At 37.7% G+C, this 20005-nt stretch overlaps 1 protein-coding gene across 6 annotated transcripts in view; it reads left to right on the forward strand.

Moving 5' to 3' along the window:
* Nucleotides 1-20005, forward strand: part of LOC138751657 (triple functional domain protein) — a 470729-nt gene that overhangs the window by 447073 nt on the left and 3651 nt on the right. For all 6 annotated transcript variants that reach the window (XM_069914221.1, XM_069914224.1, XM_069914223.1 and 3 more), the window contains 2 exons: nucleotides 516-716; nucleotides 16837-16975. In XM_069914221.1, coding sequence (XP_069770322.1) covers nucleotides 516-716; nucleotides 16837-16975 — 340 coding nt within the window. The remainder of the gene's footprint in view (nucleotides 1-515; nucleotides 717-16836; nucleotides 16976-20005) is intronic.

Consider the following 20005-nt stretch of genomic DNA (forward strand, 5'->3'; position numbering starts at 1 on the left):
TGTTAATGGCAGAGTTATTGATGTTTCCTTAATTGTTCTTATTTGCTCCAACTTGCTTCCGGAAGTTACATTTGTACTTACATTTCTAACGTAGCTGATATGTGCAACATCTCAAGTATTTTACACTTTATTTTACACTGCAGAATCACTTTGCAGTCAATTCATGCATTTCAAGATCCCACACTATCAATGAGATGATTATTGGTCAAAATAGTGTGTATTTCCTTGAATAGTGTGATAGATTCCAACTTAAACCAGAACAAGGGGAGATACGCGAGGGTTAAAACCCATCCTTAAAAAGTGAGCATCTCTAACATTATAGTTCCACTCAAAATTGAAATATGGTGTTATTTTAGATTATGGGCCCATGTCCAAGATTGAAATTAAGTCTAACCATTCTGCAATATGTTGCCACTGTTTAATTTCTGGTTCTATATATTTTAAAAATTGTGTGCAAATTTGAAAAATATCTCGTGATATACAGAAGACTGTTAAAAGATTTGATTTTATTTCAGAGGAAGGTTCTCTGTGGTGAAAAGATGCGACCTGAAAGGAACTAAACAGGAGGTGGCTGCGAAATTCATCAATAAGAAGATGATGAAACGGGACCAGGTTGTTCATGAACTTGGAATCATGCAAAACTTCCAGCATCCCCAACTCATTAGCCTTCTGGATACCTTTGAAACTTTGTCCAGCTATATAGTCGTACTAGAACTGTAAGTGACGATTATCATAATCTTGTGTCTTTGTTCAAAGCAGCAGGATGAATTGATCAGAACAATATCAACATCACAACGTTAATGACCACTTTCTCTGAAAATTGTATTTTTTAAATCATGATGGATATATTGAAACAATTAATTAATAAAACAAAAACCATTCCAAAAATACATACATGATATTTTAAAACTAACCCCCTACAACCAACCCACCCCCCCCAACCTATCCCAAAAGATAAGAAAGTAAGAGGAAAAAAAAGAAAGGAGATCACATAACAACAAAATTCATCAGTTAATTACCATGGTTTGGAGTAATGCCACTACTGTGCGGTCAGGGAATTCAAAAATTCAGGCCCATATAATCCAAGTATGGGCTCCACGTTTTAATGCTATATCTGAATTTTTCCATGTAATTGCCAGATATTTTCTAGCTGCAGCTAATGCCGATCTCAAAAATGCAATTTGATATCTATTTAATTTTAATTCTAAACTGAACGCTTAATATTACCTAACAAAAATACTAAAGGATCTAATGAAATTTTCACTCTCAGAATAACTTCTAAAAATTCCTTGTTTATTCCAAAATATTTTTACTGTTTCACATAACCAAATAGAGTGTAAAAAAGAACCTAAATCCTTATGAGATCTAAAACATAAAACAAAATAAATAAAATTATATCTCTTCCCCCCCCCGAGTTAAATATAATTGATGAATAAAATTATAAAGAACTAATCGATACCTTACATTTACAAATTTAGTCATACATAAGTACATAATTTCATCCAATCATCCTGAGAAATAAGTATACCTAAATCTTTCTCCCATTTCAATCTAGATTTATGTAAATCCAATTTAAGCATTTTATTCTGTAATAAAGCATACATCTCAGATATAAATCCCTTCTTACCACCCTCAGTAAGTAAAATTTCAAACTTAGACCGTCTAGGTAACTGTAAAGTATGCCCAAAATTATCCAACAATAAAGCTTTAATTTGATAATAAGATAAAAGAGTATTTGAAGATGTATCATATTTCTCTTTCATTCTTTTTTGAAAAGAAATAAAATATCCTGCTTCATAACAATCTTGCACCAATTTAATACCCTTTTGATTCCATAACTTCAAAAGCTGATTAGTAAGTGTGAAGAGGAAAAGCTTATTTTGATACAAAGGAGTTTTATCTGAAATCTTACCTTGAGTACCTATAACTTCATTTTTTTAAACCACAAATCCATTAAGTGTTTCAAAACAGATAAATTATAATTACACAATAACTTAGGGTTCCATCTATAAATAAACTGATCCATCTTCTTCTCACCAATATGAGATAATTCAATATTAGCCCATATCAAAGATTTATCTATTTCAAACATCCTATTAATAAATTTCAATTGTTCTGCATCCTAATTCTTATTTCCAAGTTAATTTTTGTAAAGATACCCTTACCATTTTATCCTTCCATAAAAATTTCCTCACCAAAGCATTTAAATTCTTAAATTTTTTTGAGGAATCTTACAAGGAATAGTTTCAAATGAATACTGAATTTGAGAAAAAATATGTATTTTAATACAATTAACTCCTCCTATTAAAGTAATCAGTAAATCTTTCCATCGATTCAAATCATGTTTAATTTTAGACAATAGCAGCAAATAATTTAATTCATATAAATGACTATAATTACAATCTACCTTAACACCTAAATACTTAATCTGATCTGACCATTTGAATTTCACAATATGCTAACAGGAAGAATAATCCATTTCAGATAATGACATAATCTCACTCTTTTCCCAATTAATTTTATTACCTGATATCTCACCGTACTGTTCCATTCTGTCATGTAAACACCAAGAATTCTGAGGTTCTGTTAAATATATCAAAACATCATCTGCAAACAAATTCATCAGATTTCACCTTAATACCTTTAATATTATTATCTTGCTAATCATCTGAGCCAAATAGAGCTGGTGACAAAGGGCAGCCTTGTCTAGTCAATCGGGTCAACATAAAAGGTAAAGATATCTGTCCATTTGTCACAACTCTAGCAGTAGGACTTCTACATAAAGCCTTAATCCAACTGATAATAAAAGGACCAAATTTAAATTTCTCTAGAACTTTAAATAAAAAACTCCACTCTACTCTGCATGCAATGAAATAACCATTGGTTGCATGGTTCTCTCCTGAGAAGTGTTAATTAATTAAAGAAATCAACTTCACAATATTATCTGCCAAATAACGATTTTTAATAAAACCCACCTGATCTAAATGAATTAAATCTGGTAAATATTTAGCCAATCTATTAGCTCGAACCTTCGCTACAATTTTATAATCAACATATAATATTGAAATTGGTCTATAAAACCTAGCTTTTAAGAAAAAATATTCATTTTAATACAATTAACTCTTCCTATTAAAGTAATCAGTAAATCTTTCCATCGATTTAATTATTTGTTGTTGATAGATAAAATACAGTTTTTTAAAAATAAATGTGGATTCAGTTAATAGTATTGAAACAGGCGACAGAGGTTCATTCTTTTTTGGATTCTTTTTCTCAAGCAATTATTACAGTTATTCTTAAGAAAGATAGGGACCCATTGAAAGCTGGGTCTTATAGATCAATTTCAATGCAAATGCACATACACCCCTTAAATGAGTGGATACTTGGAATCCAAAGTCTTTGCCTGTTGGGTTTGATAACTGTTTAGGTCATTTTTTTTAACTGCTTATACTTTTGTTTTCCTCATAATTGCTTTCCAGGATATATCAACAATATATCCAATATTTTCTAAAAAGTTACAAAAACTTTAGAAAATGGGATTTTAATTGTTCTGCCGGGGGAAGTGATTTTCCACGTCTTCTCCCTATGCCACCACGCCACGCCTCCCAAATGTCATGTTTTTAATGAAAGACCATGACTAAGTCCACAGAAATGAACATAACACAATCTTTGTGCATTGCATTTTTAAAAATTAATTTATGTCTTCCAAACTGCACTGTACTGACATGTTGCTGCATTAATCTATATTTGTTTTTTTTCCCAGACAAATATCAGTTTATTTTACCATTGCTATATTATCATCCATATATTTTCACTTGAACTGTCTCTTCCTAATGGTTATTCAGTGCAATAAGTACTGGATGATGCAGTATACTTTATAATATATTGCAAGAACAAACTCTAAAGTACAATTGTTGAAAAAAAGTAATGTTTTACATTTGCAGAAAAACCAGTTCAGAAAAATCTTCCTATATCCAATTTTTTTTTTTTGTTAATTCTTAAATACTTCATTATTTAAAACTCTTTGTCACTTTGTACTTTAAAAAGTGATAGATGATATTTTCTTAAAGGTTACAAGCTTTTGACAATAGATTATGTCATTGTTGATGTGCAAATATTAATTGAAACTAACCAGCTACCAAATTTCAGCAAGATTTTTTTGTTTAAAAAAGAGATGCTAAGCAAAATATAAAGCTTTTAAATTCTGTGTTGCTGCAGTGTTGTAGACAAAATTGGAAGTTTCTTGTGATGGAATGCGATTTCCCTTTTCCAACTCAGTTTTTCTCATGTGTAGATAATCACCACTCAGTAAAATCATGACTGATCTGATCTTGACCTTTGTTCTAACTTTCTGGCTATTTCTTATCCCCTTCATCTTTGCAATAGAACAAAAATGATAACCCGCTCCCTATTCACTGACTGCACCACTGTAGCTCCCTTGGGTAAATAAAAGATCCATAATAAAAGGGAAAACTCTTATTCTGAAATATTCACATATATGTTGTTAGTGGCAATGCATCACATGCTTTGGAGGCAAAACTTGTTGATGAAGATGAGGAAAATTTCTTCTGACAGGACGGTAAATCTGTGGAGTATGTAGTCACAGACAGTAGGATATATTTAAAGTATAGGTTGAAAAGTTCTTGATTAGTAAGGGTTGCAAAGGTTATGGGGAGAAGGTAGGAAAATGGAGTTGAGAAGGAAAACATATCAACCACACTCGATGGGCTGAATGGACTAATCCAGCCCCTGCATTTTGTGGTCTTAAGGAAAGGGATATTTAAATACAGTATAAGGGTTAGGATATGTTTAAAGTTGTAGGTTAATGGGAATCTGAAAGCAACATTTGGAGTAGCTCTGCTAATTTGTTTATGCATTTAATCTGGTAAAATGAGTTGACTCTTAACAATTTTGAATAAAAGGATAGTAAAACAGTTGAGAGACTGCAGTTAATACAGATTTTTTTATGATTGTGTGACTATTCAGTAATTAAAACATGAGAACTTCTGCAATTCTGAATACATTTTATATCATATAAACCATATAGATCTGAAATCTCTGAGATAAAATGATATTCACAAACTCTGCCTGTCGTTTTGTCTTTACTGTGTGAATTTAGGGAAGGAAATTTTCTATTTTTATATCCCTGGTAGCACTCACTACCATGATCATCAAGAAGTTCTTCAGTTCTGTATCTGTATATGCCGTATATTTCAGTGGATAAGACAACACTTGAAGCACCCAAAAAACACCCCAAAAAAGGGGTCGTCCTATAGGCCAGATAGAAAAACAGTGACCTTAAAATTCTACTCAAAATACCATTTGATTGGTTCCATAACCCACCCAGACCCCACCCTATAACAAATGTTTAAGCTATCAGTATTTTTTTTTAAAGATGCTGTAGTGTACACAATTTTTATTTTATAAAATCCATTACCAATGTAGTGTTAAACCAATGAAGGAATTGTACAATTTAAAAAAACACATCACACACATTTAAAATCCTAAATCATTAGCTTCATCATCTGAGGCAAAGAATTTGGCAAGCACATCTGGAATCTCACTGCCTACACTGTCAGCATATGGATCCCAGACTGAATCTGGTGAGTCGGCTTCATCTTCGTCGTCAGTGACTCACAATAAATCATCCTCTGTACCATCCATTGGACTAGAGATACTGCACTTTTTGAAAGATTTTATTAGTCTACTTTCACTTTATCCCATGCTTTGATCACAAAATCAATTTTTGTTTTTTGTTGTATTACCAGATTTTTCCTGTTCTTGCAATGGTTGCACCAGCCTACCATACCTTTAAAATCTCAACAGAGTTTTTGATTTGACCTTGCCCACTTCAGTGCATATGCTCTGATGTTATTTCTTGTAACGTGTGCCGTGGCCAAGCAAGCTGGGACATGGCAGCGAGGTCCTTGGGTCATAGGTTTTATATCGGAGTGACCTTCTCCTATGCAGGTTGTTTAACCGGGCTGAAGAGGCCTGCCTCCCCTTTGAGGTCAAACCATTTCTGGAGATCTACAACCGCTGTCCCCAGTTATGGAGTGGTGCGCCCTGGGATCGGCCTGCGTGCGTTTACTCCTGCTGCAGCCGAGTAAAGGGGATGCAGCATTGGTTGAGGATCAGAAAGAAAAGTTCTAGTAGAAAATTTTAAGACTGGCAAGAACTCTGCTGCCACCCGGGGGGGGCCCGAGGTGTAAAGGGTGGGGCCAGTACTGCACACACTGCACTCCACCTAAAAGCTCCTTTGCGCAGGCCCAAGGACAGGTCCACGTCCTCCCCCTCAAAAGATGCACACAAACTCAAGCTAGCATGCTGGAACATCAGAACCCTGCTAGGCAAGGCTGACAGCCACCGACCTGAACGTCGGTCTGCCCTCATCGCACATGAACTCCTCAGACTCGACATCGACATAGCTGCTCTCAGCGAAGTCCACCTTGCAGATGTAGGCAGCCTCCAAGAACACGGCGCGGGCTACACACTCTACTGGTCTGGCAAGCCTCAGGCTGAACGACGCCTATCTGGTGTTGGCTTCATGGTCAAGAACTCCATTGCCTCCAAACTCGAAAACCTCCCGACAGGCCACTCTGACCGGATCATGTCCATGCGACTCCCCCTTCAAAACAAGCGACACATCACTCTCATCAGAGTCTATGCTCCAACCCTTCAGGTGGAACCAGCAGAAAAGAACAAGTTCTACACTGATCTGCGCAACCTCATCCAACGCACCCCTACAGCCGACAAGGTTGTCATCCTTGGCGACTTCAACGCTCGCGTCGGCAAAGTCTCAGAAACCTGGCCAGGAATCCTTGGCAAGCATGGTGTCGGCAAGTGCAACGACAACGGGCGCTTCCTGTTGGAACTCTGCACAGAACAGCGGCTTGTCATGACTAACACCCTTTTTCAGCAGAGAGACAGCCTGAAGACTACCTGGATGCATCCCCAATCCAAACACTGGCACTTCCTGGACTACGTTCTGGTGCGAGGAAGAGACAAACGAGATGTGCTCCACACCAGGGTCATGCCCAGCGCGGAATGCCACACTGACCACCGGCTTGTTCACTGCAAGCTCAACCTTCACTTCAACCCAAAGTTCAAGAACAGTGGAGCCCCCAGAAAGAGGTTCATTGTTGGAAACTTGCAGTCAGACGTAGAGAGAGGAAACTTCCAGGCAAACCTCCAAGCAAAGCTCGAGGATGCAAACTGCCTCGCGGACACGTCTCCTGAAACCCTCTGGGATCAGCTAAAAACGGCCATACTGCAATCCACTGAAGAGGTACTGGGCTTCTCCTCCAGGAAGAAAAAGGACTGGTTTGACGAAAACAACCAGGAAATCCAGGAGCTGCTGGCAAAGAAGCGATCTGCCCAACAGGCTCACCTTGCAAGGCCTTCCTGGCCAGAGAAAAAACGAGCCTTCCGTCTTGCATGCAGCCATCTTCAGCGCAAACTCCGGGAGATCCAAAATGAGTGGTGGACTAGCCTCGCCAAATGAACCCAGCTTAGCGCCGACATTGGCGACTTCAGGGGTTTTTAATGAGACACTAAAGGCGGTGTACGGCCCCCCACCCCAAGTCCAAAGCCCTCTGCGCAGCTCAGACGGCGAAGTCCTCCTCAACGACAAGATCTCCATCCTCAATCGATGGTCAGAACATTTCCAATCCCTTTTCAGTGCCAACCGCTCAGTCCAAGAATCCGCCCTGCTCCAGCTCCCTCAGCAACCCTTGAGTCTAGAGCTGGATGAGGTCCTTATCCAGGAAGAGACATATAAGGCAATTGAACAACTGAAAAGTGGCAAAGCAGCAGGTATGGATGGAATCCCTCCAGAGGTCTGGAAGGCTGGCGGAAAAGCTCTGCATACCAAACTGCATGAGTTTTTCATGCTCTGCTGGGACCAAGGAAAGCTGCCTCAGGACCTTTGTGATGCCAGCATCATCACCCTGTACAAAAACAAAGGCAAGAAATCAGACTGCTCAAACTACAGGGGAATCACGCTGCTCTCCATTGCAGGCAAAATCTTCGCTAGGATTCTCCTTAATAGGCTAATACCTAGTGTCGCCGAAAATGTCCTCCCAGAATCACAGTGTGGCTTTCGCGCAAACAGAGGAACTACTGACATGGTCTTTGCCCTCAGACAGCTCCAAGAAAAGTGCAGAGAACAAAACAAAGGACTCTACATCACCTTTGGCAAATACTAGAGCGCCTCGGATGCCCCCCCAAGTTCCTCAACATGGTTATCCAACTGCACGAAAACCAACAAGGTCAGGTCAGATACAGCAATGAGTTCTCCGAACCCTTCTCCATTCACAACGGCGTGAAACAAGGCTGCTTCCTCGCAGCAACCCTCTTTACTATCTTCTTCAGCATGATGCTGAAACAAGCCATGAAAGACCTCAACAATGAAGACGCTGTTTACATTTGGTACCGCACGGATGGCAGTCTCTTCAATCTGAGGCGCCTGCAAGCTCACACCAAGACACAAGAGCAACTTGTCCGTGAACTACTCTTTGCAGACGATGCCGCTTTAGTTGCCCATTCAGAGCCAGCTCTCCAGCACATGACGTCCTGTTTCGCGGAAACTGCCAAAATGTTTGGCCTGGAAGTCAGCCTGAAGAAAACTGAGGTCCTCCATCAGCCAGCTCCCCACCATGACCACCAGCCCCCCCACATCTCCATCGGGCACACTGAACTCAAAACGGTCAACCAGTTTACCTACCTCGGCTGCACCATTTCATCTGATGCAAGGATCGACAAAGAGACAACAGACTCGCCAAGGCCAATAGCGCCTTTGGAAGACTACACAAAAGAGTCTGGAAAAACAACCACCTGAAGATCAGCGTGTACAGAGCCGTTGTCATACCCAAGCTCCTGTTCGGCTCCAAATCATGGGTCCTCTACCGGCATCGCCTACGGCTCCTAGAACGCTTCCATCAGCGCTGTCTCCACTCCATCCTCAACATTCATTGGAATGACTTCATCACCAACATCGAAGTACTCGAGCTGGCAGAGTCCGCAAGCATCGAATCCATGCTGCTGAAGACCCAACTGCGCTGGGTGGGTCACATCTCCAGAATGGAGGAAGACTGCCTTCCCAAGATTGTGTTCTATGGCGAGTTCTCCACTGGCCACCGAGACAGAGGTGCACCAAAGAAGAGGTACAAGGACTGCTTAAAGAAATCTCTTGGTGCCTGCCACATTGACCACCGCCAGTGGGCTGATATCGCCTCCAACCGTGCATCTTGGCGCCTCACAGTTCGGCGGGCAGCAACCTCCTTTGACGAAGACCGCAGAGCCCACCTCACTGACAAAAGACAAAGGAGGAAAAACCCAACCCCAACCAACCAATTTTCCCTTGCAACCGTGCCTGCCTGTCCCACATGGGACGTCAGTCACCAACGAACCTGCAGCAGACGTGGACATACCCCTCCATAAATCTTCGTCCGCGAAGCCAAGCCAAAGATTTCTTGTAACTATGTAACAATCCTGCCTCTGTTTGAGTACCCATTTTGCAATGTGATATTCCAACTCTGGCCAACAAGTGATTCCTCTTCTCATCAAACATTGTTTCTTTGGGATTTTTCTTAAAACATCTTCATTCTTTCTTCACTCTCACCATCTTCTCAGTTATGTGAAGTGTCCTTGCAGGAGCAGAGATGTTAGATTCCTCAGCCACTTCAATGACTTTTAACTTAAAATTTGCTTCCTACTTTCTTCATTTTGCTGGTGGCTGAACCGTGAATTGCTTTGTGACAGTGCTTCACCTACCTACTGGCCATGCCTACCAGCTCAGTTAACACACATAGGCTACCGGTATGTTTGGGGGTCGTCTTGTACCACCAATATGAGCTAAAACCATGAAATTCAGACTAAAATTGGGTCTTGAGTTATTTGCAGATTGCCTTATCCACTAAAATATAAGGTAATTTAATCTGTTGATCTTTGTTAATGATTCAATCAGGAAGCAGCAAATACAGTAAAACCCTCGGTATCCACCACCTGTGGGGATTGGCAGATGCCAGATAAGTGAATTTGCCGGTTGCTTGAGATTGTGTGTTGCATGATTGGCAAACTGACTGCTAGGGAGTGCCCATTTTAAACTTTTTTATTTTTTATCCATATATTTTTCGCATTTTTTTTGCCAGTTGCTTGAATTCTGAATAACAGACATTTTACTGTACCAATACTCTTAAATTAGAATTACAAATTTTACCATGTTAATCTGTCAAAGCTCTAGTTTATTGTCTATTTCTAACTCGTGTTTTTTGCCTCATCATTTCCAAGTCATTATTTCCCAAGAATCTACTTCCCTTTTTGAAAACCTCTAGAGCAGAATATTCTGCATCCCACAAATGCTTGACTCATTTTTTTTCCTGGATTTACTTGTATTGGATTACTCAAATTTTAGGATGTATGTTGGAGACTAATTCATCCACTTCATCACTTTAAACTCATTGATCAAATCAACCCTTAACATCTTCATGACTGGAAAACAGATGTCAAATTTACCCATTATTCTTAAATTCCTGAAACCTAGTTATCTTCTGATGAACTGTAGCTGATCTTCCAAGCCATTGAGTACACAATCTTGGAGTGATACAATTAGACTTTATGACATTAATTTCCTGTGAATTTTCTCAACACCTTTGGGTAAGGCAGCTAAGAATAATAGTGTTTAGATTTTTATTAAAATATCTCTGATACTTCTGAGTCAGTAAGTCTACAAAACTCTACATGTTGCAATTGGAGTGTTTATAATAATTAATGAATACAAATTAAGTATATATTCTGGGTTCCTCAAAGTTGCTTGTTGGACCTGGCCATGCACAAATTATCAGCTGTGTTTCACCACGTTTGCAACAGGGACTAATCTTCAAAATGTTCTTCAGTGTCTCTGGAGTATTTTAGAGCATTTTGACATATTAGAGGACACTGTGGAAATACTACTGTTCTTATCTTTAATGTATTTCATTGGGAGAAAAGACAATGAGCAAAAAACTGAAAAAGAATGTTGAAATGTAATAATTCATGATTCTCCCCAGCATCTCCAGATCATTTTCAGAAACATTTTTAGTTTTTATTTACTGTGATTTTTCATGAGATTAAAAACAAAATTGCAGGCTGCTTTTGGGCTGTGGCAGATTTTTTGCAACACTGTATTTGTTTTATTTTGTGAATGTCCATGATGTAAAAAAAGATTAAATTTCAATCCCTTAATCTTATGTAGCAAATATGTAAACTGACATCCGATTTTTATTTGATATACATTCAAAACAATAATAAAAGATAAATAATGAAATGGTTGATACCTTTGCTTTACTAAAGTATCTAGTTGGTGCTTAAAATGTGAGGGCTCCAAATTAATATTGATAAATGTTGTCAAAGTTAGAAAATGAACGAGCTCAAAACAAAATGTTACGACAATCAATTGTCGATAATGGACCTTTTTTCTGAAAGTGGAAGATACAAAATATGTGAAAGAAACTGCATCAGTGATACAGGTGCTTCTCTACTTACATTGGGGTTACGTTTCGATAAACCCATCGTAAGTATAAAAATTGTAAGCTGATAAAGAATACTGCACCTACTGAATATCATAGCCTAGCTTACCTTAAATGTGCTCAGGCCACTTACCATACCCCAAAACAAAGCCTATTTTATGTAAATGGTGAATGCCTTTTATTCCACACTGGCCATTTTTTAAAATATAGCGCCAGCCAAAACATCCATCAGCTGTTGCACAATAACCAATAATGACTGTCACACCAACACATAGCTTTGAAAAATTGTAAGTTGAGCCATCAAAGTAGAGGAGCATCAGTGCATGCAAATTATTGCCATTGTCACTTACAGTCACATATAGCAACATGATTAGTTATTGAGATTATCCATTGGAATATCAGAAGCAGGAAAAGAGCTTGTCCACATTTAATAAATCTTGGTTTGGTCACATAATTACAGGAAAGAGTGCAGAGAAAATTTACAAGGATGTTGCTGCAACTTGAGGAACTGAATTGCATGGAAAGGTTGAATAGGTTAGAGCTTTATTCCCTGGAGCATAGAAGAATGAGAGGAGATTTGATAGATAAAATATGAGGGGTACAGATAGAATAAATGCAAGCAAGCTTTTTCCACTGACGTTAGGTGAGACCTAGCTGGAGGACATGGGTTAAGGGTGAAAGGTGAGATGTTTAGGAAGAATTTAGTGAGAGTGTGGAACATCCTGCCAACTGACTAGTGAATGCGGGCTCAGTTTTGACATATGAGAAATATTTGGAGAGCTACATGGATGGGAGGGGTATAGAGGCCTGTGGTCTGGGACTAAGCAGAATAATAGTTTAGCATGGACTAGGTAGGCCAAAGAACTTTTTTCTGTGATGCAGTGTTCCTTGTTTAATCCAAACATTCTCCTTGCCAATTTCCTGAAGTTTTCACCTGTCCCTAGACTCTCTATTAATTCAAATGCCTGACAATCTCCCTCCTGAATATATTCAACGACTCTTTCTCCTCAACTCTCTGAGTAGAGAATTCCAAAGTGTCATAACTCTCCTCGAAGAAATTTCTCCTCTGTCTGAAACAGGCAATCCCTCATACTGAAACTGTGGCCTCTAGTTCTGATAGCTGCCCTGGTGGAAACATCCTCTCAGCATCCATCCTGTTAAGCTCCCTGAGAGCCTTTCGTGTTTCATTATGATCTTCTATGCTTGGAATATATGGCAATCTACTTAACCTTTCTTCTCTTGATGAAGCTCTCTTCATCCCAGGAACCCATTGAAATAGCGTTCTCAGGTCCTCATGCAAAACACACAGACACACAACCAGATATAACATGCACACGGACAAACAATACATATGCAGGACAAGTTTTCATATATACAAATAAGTAAATATTGTTTGATAAATATGAGAGTTTCAGATAGTTAGTGTGAGCAGTTCCTTTGGTCATTCAGCATTTTCTCTGCCTGTGGAAAGGAGCTGTTCCTCAGCCTGGTGGTGCTGGCTCTGATACTCCTGTATCTCTTTCCCAACGGGAGTAGCTAAAAGATGCTATGAGCAGGGTGGAAGGAGTCCTCAGTAATTTTGCACACCCTTATCAGCCAACGATCCTGGTAGATCATATCGATGGGGGGTGAGGAAGACTCCAGTGATCTTCTGCTACTCTAATGCTCCGCAGCTAGCCAGGACTGCTGTTCATCAATTTCAGCTCAGCGTTTAATACGATCATTCCTCTGAGGCCAATAGAGAAGATGTCCTTGCTGGTACTGTAGAAGGCTGACATAATGGTGCCCGGTATCCTTGCTGCTTCAGTCTTCTGAGGAAGTGCAGTCACTGTTGTACCTTCCTGGCAAGAGACGAGATGTTGTGTGTCCTCAATAGGTCATTAATTAAGTGGACTCCAAGGAACCTAGTGTTCTCCACTCTTTCCACTACAGAGTTATTGATGTGTAATGGAGAGTGGACATTTCTGGACCTCCAGAAATCCATAATCATCTCCTTCGTCTTGTCCACATTGAGACTCAGGTTGTTTCTCCCACAACATATCATGAGATTTTCCACATTTTCTCTGTTGTTGCTGATGAGGCCAACTATTGCTGTGACATCTGCAAACTCAATGACACTGTTGGAGCTGGATCTGATGACGCAGTCATGGGTCAGTAGCATGAACAGGAATGGGCTGATCACACACCCCTGAGGTACGACAGTGCTTGACATTGCGCTACCAAGCCAGACAGTCTGGTCTTTCCACTAGGAAGTCCAGGATCCAGTTACAGAGATGGGTGTTAAATCATAGCAAGGACATCTTCTCCACTGCCTCTGGGGAATGATCAAATTAAACGCTGAGCTGAAGTTGATGATGAGCACCCTGGCATATAAGGCAGGTGGGTCAGGATGGAATGAAGGGACAAAGCTGTGGAATGGTTTTGTCCTTCGGCGAATTGAAGTGGGTCCTGTATCTCTGAGAGCTATGCTTTGAAGTGTTCCATAACCAGGCCCTCAAAGCATTTTCATAATGGTGGAAGTCATTGCCTCAGGACGGTAGTCATTGAGGCCTATTATTGTCGCCCTTTTAGGTACCGGGATGATGGTGGCTACCTTGAAACCTCCTTGGACAATGCAGAACAAAGCTATTTGCAATAGTCCAAATGTAGTCTCACCAGCACTCTGGAAAGTCACATCAAAACATCTCCTTTACTCTATACTAATTACAATAAATGGCAATGTTGCATTAGCCTTCCGAATTATTTGCTGCATCTACATGGTAACAGATACATTTTCATGGCCAAGGTCCTTTGTCAGAACAGCATTTTCTATTTTTATTTCAGATTTCCAGCATCTGCAGTAATTTGTTTTGCTTTTCATTTACTGACAGCTCCCCTTGTGTATTTCATGCATTCGAATCTTCTAATTCAAAAGTTCAAAGGTTTCTTTTACTGTCATGTAATAATTCATTAAAAATATAACATATACAATATACTTCAACTTTTATCTGCCGTAAGGGACACAGAGAGAGTAGATTTAAGACAAAGCTGAGGTGTTACCAGAGAGTATTTAATCTGTGGAATTCTTAGCCCATTGAAGCAGTGGATAGTCCCTCATAGAATGTACTTAAAGATGCAGTTAAACTTCTGAATAATATGGGAAACAGGCAGCTAAGTGGAGCTGAATCCACTTGGCTGAGCAGGCTCGACAGGCTAGATAGCCTACTCCTGCTCTTATTTCTTATGTTCCCATCTAATATCTACCAACATCCTTACCCTTAATTCCTCCATCTATGTCCATTGTTGGTTCTTGGCATGCTCACATGCCATTTGTTGACTTGGCCATTTGTATATAATCAGCCCACTTGGCTACAGTACTAGATCTTCAATATAGATTGTTAATTGTAAAATCTGATCCCTGTGCTGTGCTGCACGTTAATGATTGCCAATCTGTAAATAACCCATTTATCATGACTGTCTTTTCTTAGTTAACCACTCCCCTTTCTGTATCAATATATTATCCAAACTCTGTAACACTTTGTGGTTTGGTGCAGTAACTTTTTGTCTGTTACATGAAATCCCATCAAGAAATCCACACACTGCATCTACAATCAATCTACCATTTGTGTTCCATCCTCAAACCACACTAACAAAGTTATCAAACACTATTTTCATTTTGCATAGTTGGATGACTTTGCTTTAATTGTCTTGTGCCTTTACCTTTATAATGGATTCCAGCATTTCCCCCAATAACAGATGTTAAGCTAACAGGCCTCGTTTGCTTCTTTTTGTTTCTCCCTTGGAACTACATTTTTGTTGTTCCAGGCATCTGGACCTCTTCAAATTTGTGGAATTTTCGTAGATTACAATTATTCCATCAACTATTTCTAAGGCAACTTCCTTTAAGATCCTAAGATGCAAGGCCTAGGGGACATGTAAGCTTCCAACTCCTTAACTTCCCTCTGTGCTTTATTTTCTTTAGCTGTAGAGATTATTTTACACTCCTCACTCCCTAAAATATACAATAGATCTTGTAGTGTCTTCAACTATGAAGATCAATCCAAAATAATGATGTAAAATCTCTTCGATTTCGTGATTTTTCCCATTACTACTTCCATTGCATCACCCTCTATGGGACAAATGTATTTTATTATCCTTTTGATATACCCAGTCTGGTTTTTTTTATAGTATTTGCTAATTTACTTCCATTTTCGAACTTCTAGCTTAGAATTTTTTTGACGTTCTTTGATGGTTTTAAAAAAAAACTCCAAACCCTCTCATCTACGAATATTTCCACTATTGTTTTATTTTTCTCAATTTGATATCATCTTTAACTTGTGTAGTAAAACCGGGGATGTTTCTTCCATGTTAGAGTGAATAAAATTTATTTAAATATCTACCATCTTACTCTTCAATATATTTCCCCAATCTACATTAGCCAACTCTGTCCTCATGCCATTGTAGTTGTCTTTGGTTTAAGAGACTCATTTTAGATTCAAGTTTCTCACCCTCATAGTGCATTGGAGAACCATTCATTTCTATAGCATCCTTTATATTGAAATGTTTAATTAATCCTGTCACAGTGAACCACATCCAATCTGAAGTAGCCCACTCCAGTTTCATTGCTAAGTGTATTATTCAAAGAAGCCACCCAAATATGCTCCAAGAACTTGTCCTCAAGTTGATCCTTGTCAATTTAACCTGGCCAAACTATATGATATTGAAAATCGCCCACAAATTTGTCCCCATTTTTTTAAATTTATACTCTATCCAAGACTATAGCTGATATTAGGATCCTATATGCAACACCAAACAATGGCTTCACATTCCTACAAATTATAAATCTTTTGGATGGGGATAATGTCTCCACCATGGGTAATTATAATGTGATTATTATGGATTAATATGAATTCAAACTAGAGTCATTATCCACTTGAAGCTAAGTTTGAATCTAATTTTTAATAGTAACAATTTCAACAATGTTGATTTGCTTTCCACTGAGAAGAGATTTTTTTAGGATATTAGATGACTGATATTTAAGTACTCAATCATTATGCTGTGGAGCTGTGATCAAGATTAGCATTGGCAGTTAACATGAACAACATGGGCAAGCAAGAAGCAGTCATGTACAAGTCAAAAGGGAAGGTAAAATTGACAGGTTCCTCATCCTAACAGCCTTGAACATTTTATGATTACAGTGGAGAAGAGCAAATAGATAACTAGCTGCCTCAAATCAATGAATGCTGAAGCTTAAAGCAGGAAATGAAAAACATTGTTTTATTTTAATTGTTTCTATCACCATCGTTACAAAATAGGGTTTGTTAAATTTGAGGGGCTTTTTTTTCTTTTTCAGAGCAGACCAGGGTTGTCTTCTTAACTATATAATAGAATGGGGTAATCTGACTGAAGAAAAGGTGGCATCATATCTCCGAGAGACTCTGGAAGCTATACAGTATCTACATAACTGCAAAATAGCTCACCTGGATATAAAGGTTGGTGATATGAACATGTTGATGCATGAAGGGATGAGTGCATTCCATTTGTTTCAATTTCTGCAGTACTATACAGTATGCGAAGACCATTGTAATGGTGTACTTCCAATGCATGGTTTTGTGGGATGTGAATCAAAATTTTCTATGTCCAGTCTCAGACCTTGCAGGGAACAGCTGAGTGGCAGCTTTTTATTAATTTTTCAGGATATAGACTTTACTGGCAAAACCCATCTTTATTGTCCATCCCTAACTACCTTTATGAGGATGGTGATAAGCAGCCATCTTGACTTTCTGATGAACATAATGTTGGGGAGTGAATTCCAGGATTTTAGACCCATTGACAATAAATGACTGATGATGCACTTCACCATCATTCAGGATGGGTTGCAACTTTCTGAATGGGGAACTTGAAGCTGACGGTCATCCTACATGCATGCTGCTCTTTTTTAAATATTTTATTTTAAAATTTTCCATACATGAAGTCATTATAATTATTATAATACTGATATCAAGAAGCAAATTAAAATTACATACATGATGGTTTTCACCCCCACCCCAAAACCTCCTCCCTCCCTACTATCCCCATTTTAAAAAGTATATAGAGAAATATAAATAAAAAGAAAGGGGAAAAAAGCAAAAGAAAGTCTTTGGATTTCAGAGAAAGGTATCATCCAGCACATATCTCCAGATCTATCACAAGCACCCAGAGGAGAATCTCATGGGTTTAGAGAGGCATAGGAACGGTATCATTACAAATTTTATCCCATTATTTGGGTATATGGGTGCCAATTTTGTAAAAACAAAGGGTATTTATTCCTCAATTTATAGGTAATTTTTTCCAAAGGAATACAACTTTAAATTTCTGTATGCCACCTTGGCATAGCCAGAGATGTATCATATTTCCAAGTAATTGCAATACATTTCCTTGCTACTGCTAACCTAATTTAAGAAATTCCAATTGATAGATTGATAATTTTAGTTTAGGTCTTATACCTTCAATATTTCCTAATAAAAATAAATCAGGACTTTGCAGAAATACAATTACTATAACTTATTCCAAAAGATTGCACAAATCTGCCCAAATTAGGTCAAGACCACGTTGAATGTATGAAAGATCCTACATCTTCATCGCACTTAAAATATTGCTCCAATGAATCTGATTTCAATCTATTCAGCATCTGTGGAGTAAGATACAGCTGATGTAAAAAGTTCTATTGGACTAGTCTATATTAATAGTATTAGTCATACAATCCCTACACAAATTCTACCATGTTCATTCATCATTTGTAATATTTAAATCTGTTTCCCATCTTTGTCATCTTTATAAAGTCCTGCTTGTAAAATTTTTAACAATTCCACTCCTAATAAGAAGTTCTGCTTTGGTACAACTAGATAAAAACATAATTGGTCCAAGCTTATCCCTCAAATATGCTCTTAATTGAATGTAGCATATTCATTCCTCAATTGCTCAATGACATTAATTGACCTCTTTCATAACAATCTTCTACATTAACAATCCCTTTATGAAACCATATGTTCAAGAACTGATTGTTCCTTGAGAAAACTATACGAGGATTTTGGATCAATGGCATTTTGGGCAATATAGACCCTCTTGTACCAGTATCATCATTTATTTTATTCCAAATATTAAGCAAATGTTTCAATAATGGTGTCTCCTTGTCAGCAACCATCAATTTTGGTTCCCACTTATATATAAATTCTTCTGGTTTCCTCTCTCCTATTTTATTCAATTCTTTATTAACCCATGCTAATTCTTTTTTACTTTCAAAGAAAGAAGCAAACAATCTCATTTGCACTGCTCGATAATAATTTCTAAAGTTAGGAAGCTGTAGACCTCCCAGTTCATATCTCTATGTTAACTTTTCTGTAGAAACTCTTGACATTTTACCTTTCCAAAGGAATTTCCTTACATGTTTATATTATTCTTGAAATTTTGTTTGAAGTATTAAGATAGGTAATGTTTGAAAAAGATATTTATTCTTAGAAATATATTCATCTTTATGCAATTCACCCTTCCAACTACTTATAGGTAAATTAATCCATTTTTATAGGTTTTCCTCAATCTTTTTAAAATTATGGTAAATAATTCAATTTATATAAGTTATTCAAATTACTATCTGTGCGTATAACTAAATATCTATTTAATATCCTCTTTTGGCCATTTAAACTGAGTATCCCTTTGACATTGAGTATAATCACTTTCCGTTAATGGTATAATTTCACTTTTATCTCAATTTATTTTATAACCTGTAATTTTTCCATATTCTTCCAATTAAGCATATAATCTTCATAAAGATGGCTCAGGATCAGTCAAATATATTAAAATGTCATCCACAAATAAACTAATTTTATGTTCCTCTTGACCCACCCTAAAACCCTTAATTTATAAATCAGACTGAATTGCCTGAGCAAGTGGTTCTTTGGTTAAAATAAATAAAGTTGGGGATAAAGGACATTCTTGTCTACATGATTTTTGTCAATTTAAATGGTGTAGATACTTGTCCATTAGTTACTATTTTAGCTTTGGGGCTCATTCTAATCTATCAAAGTCCTTTTCTGCATCTAAAACTACTGCATCACTCAAATCACCTCTTTTTTGCTCTAAATGAATTATACTAAGTAACCTGGCGACATTTTCTGAGGATTGTCTCTTTTTAGCAAAGCTTGTCTGATCGATATTTATTAATTTAGGTAACAATTTATTCATTTATTTGCCAAAATTTTTGCAACAATTTTATAATCCACATTTAATAATGAAATAGGTCTGTACGATGAAGGTTTTAAAGGATCTCTATTTTAGGAATCACAGTAAATTATTGCCATCGAGAATGATTCTGGAAGAGTATAAGTTTCCAAAGCCTGTTCTAATACTTGCATAAATATAGGATTAATAAATCTTATAATTCTTTATAAAATTCAGGTATAAAACCATCTTCTGGAGATTTATTACTTTATAATGAAACCATAGCTTCCCTTACCTCTACCTCAGTAAACAGGGAATTAAGTTCA

Source organism: Narcine bancroftii, chromosome 1 (genome assembly GCF_036971445.1).
Source record: "Narcine bancroftii isolate sNarBan1 chromosome 1, sNarBan1.hap1, whole genome shotgun sequence".
Classification (NCBI taxonomy): domain Eukaryota; kingdom Metazoa; phylum Chordata; class Chondrichthyes; order Torpediniformes; family Narcinidae; genus Narcine; species Narcine bancroftii.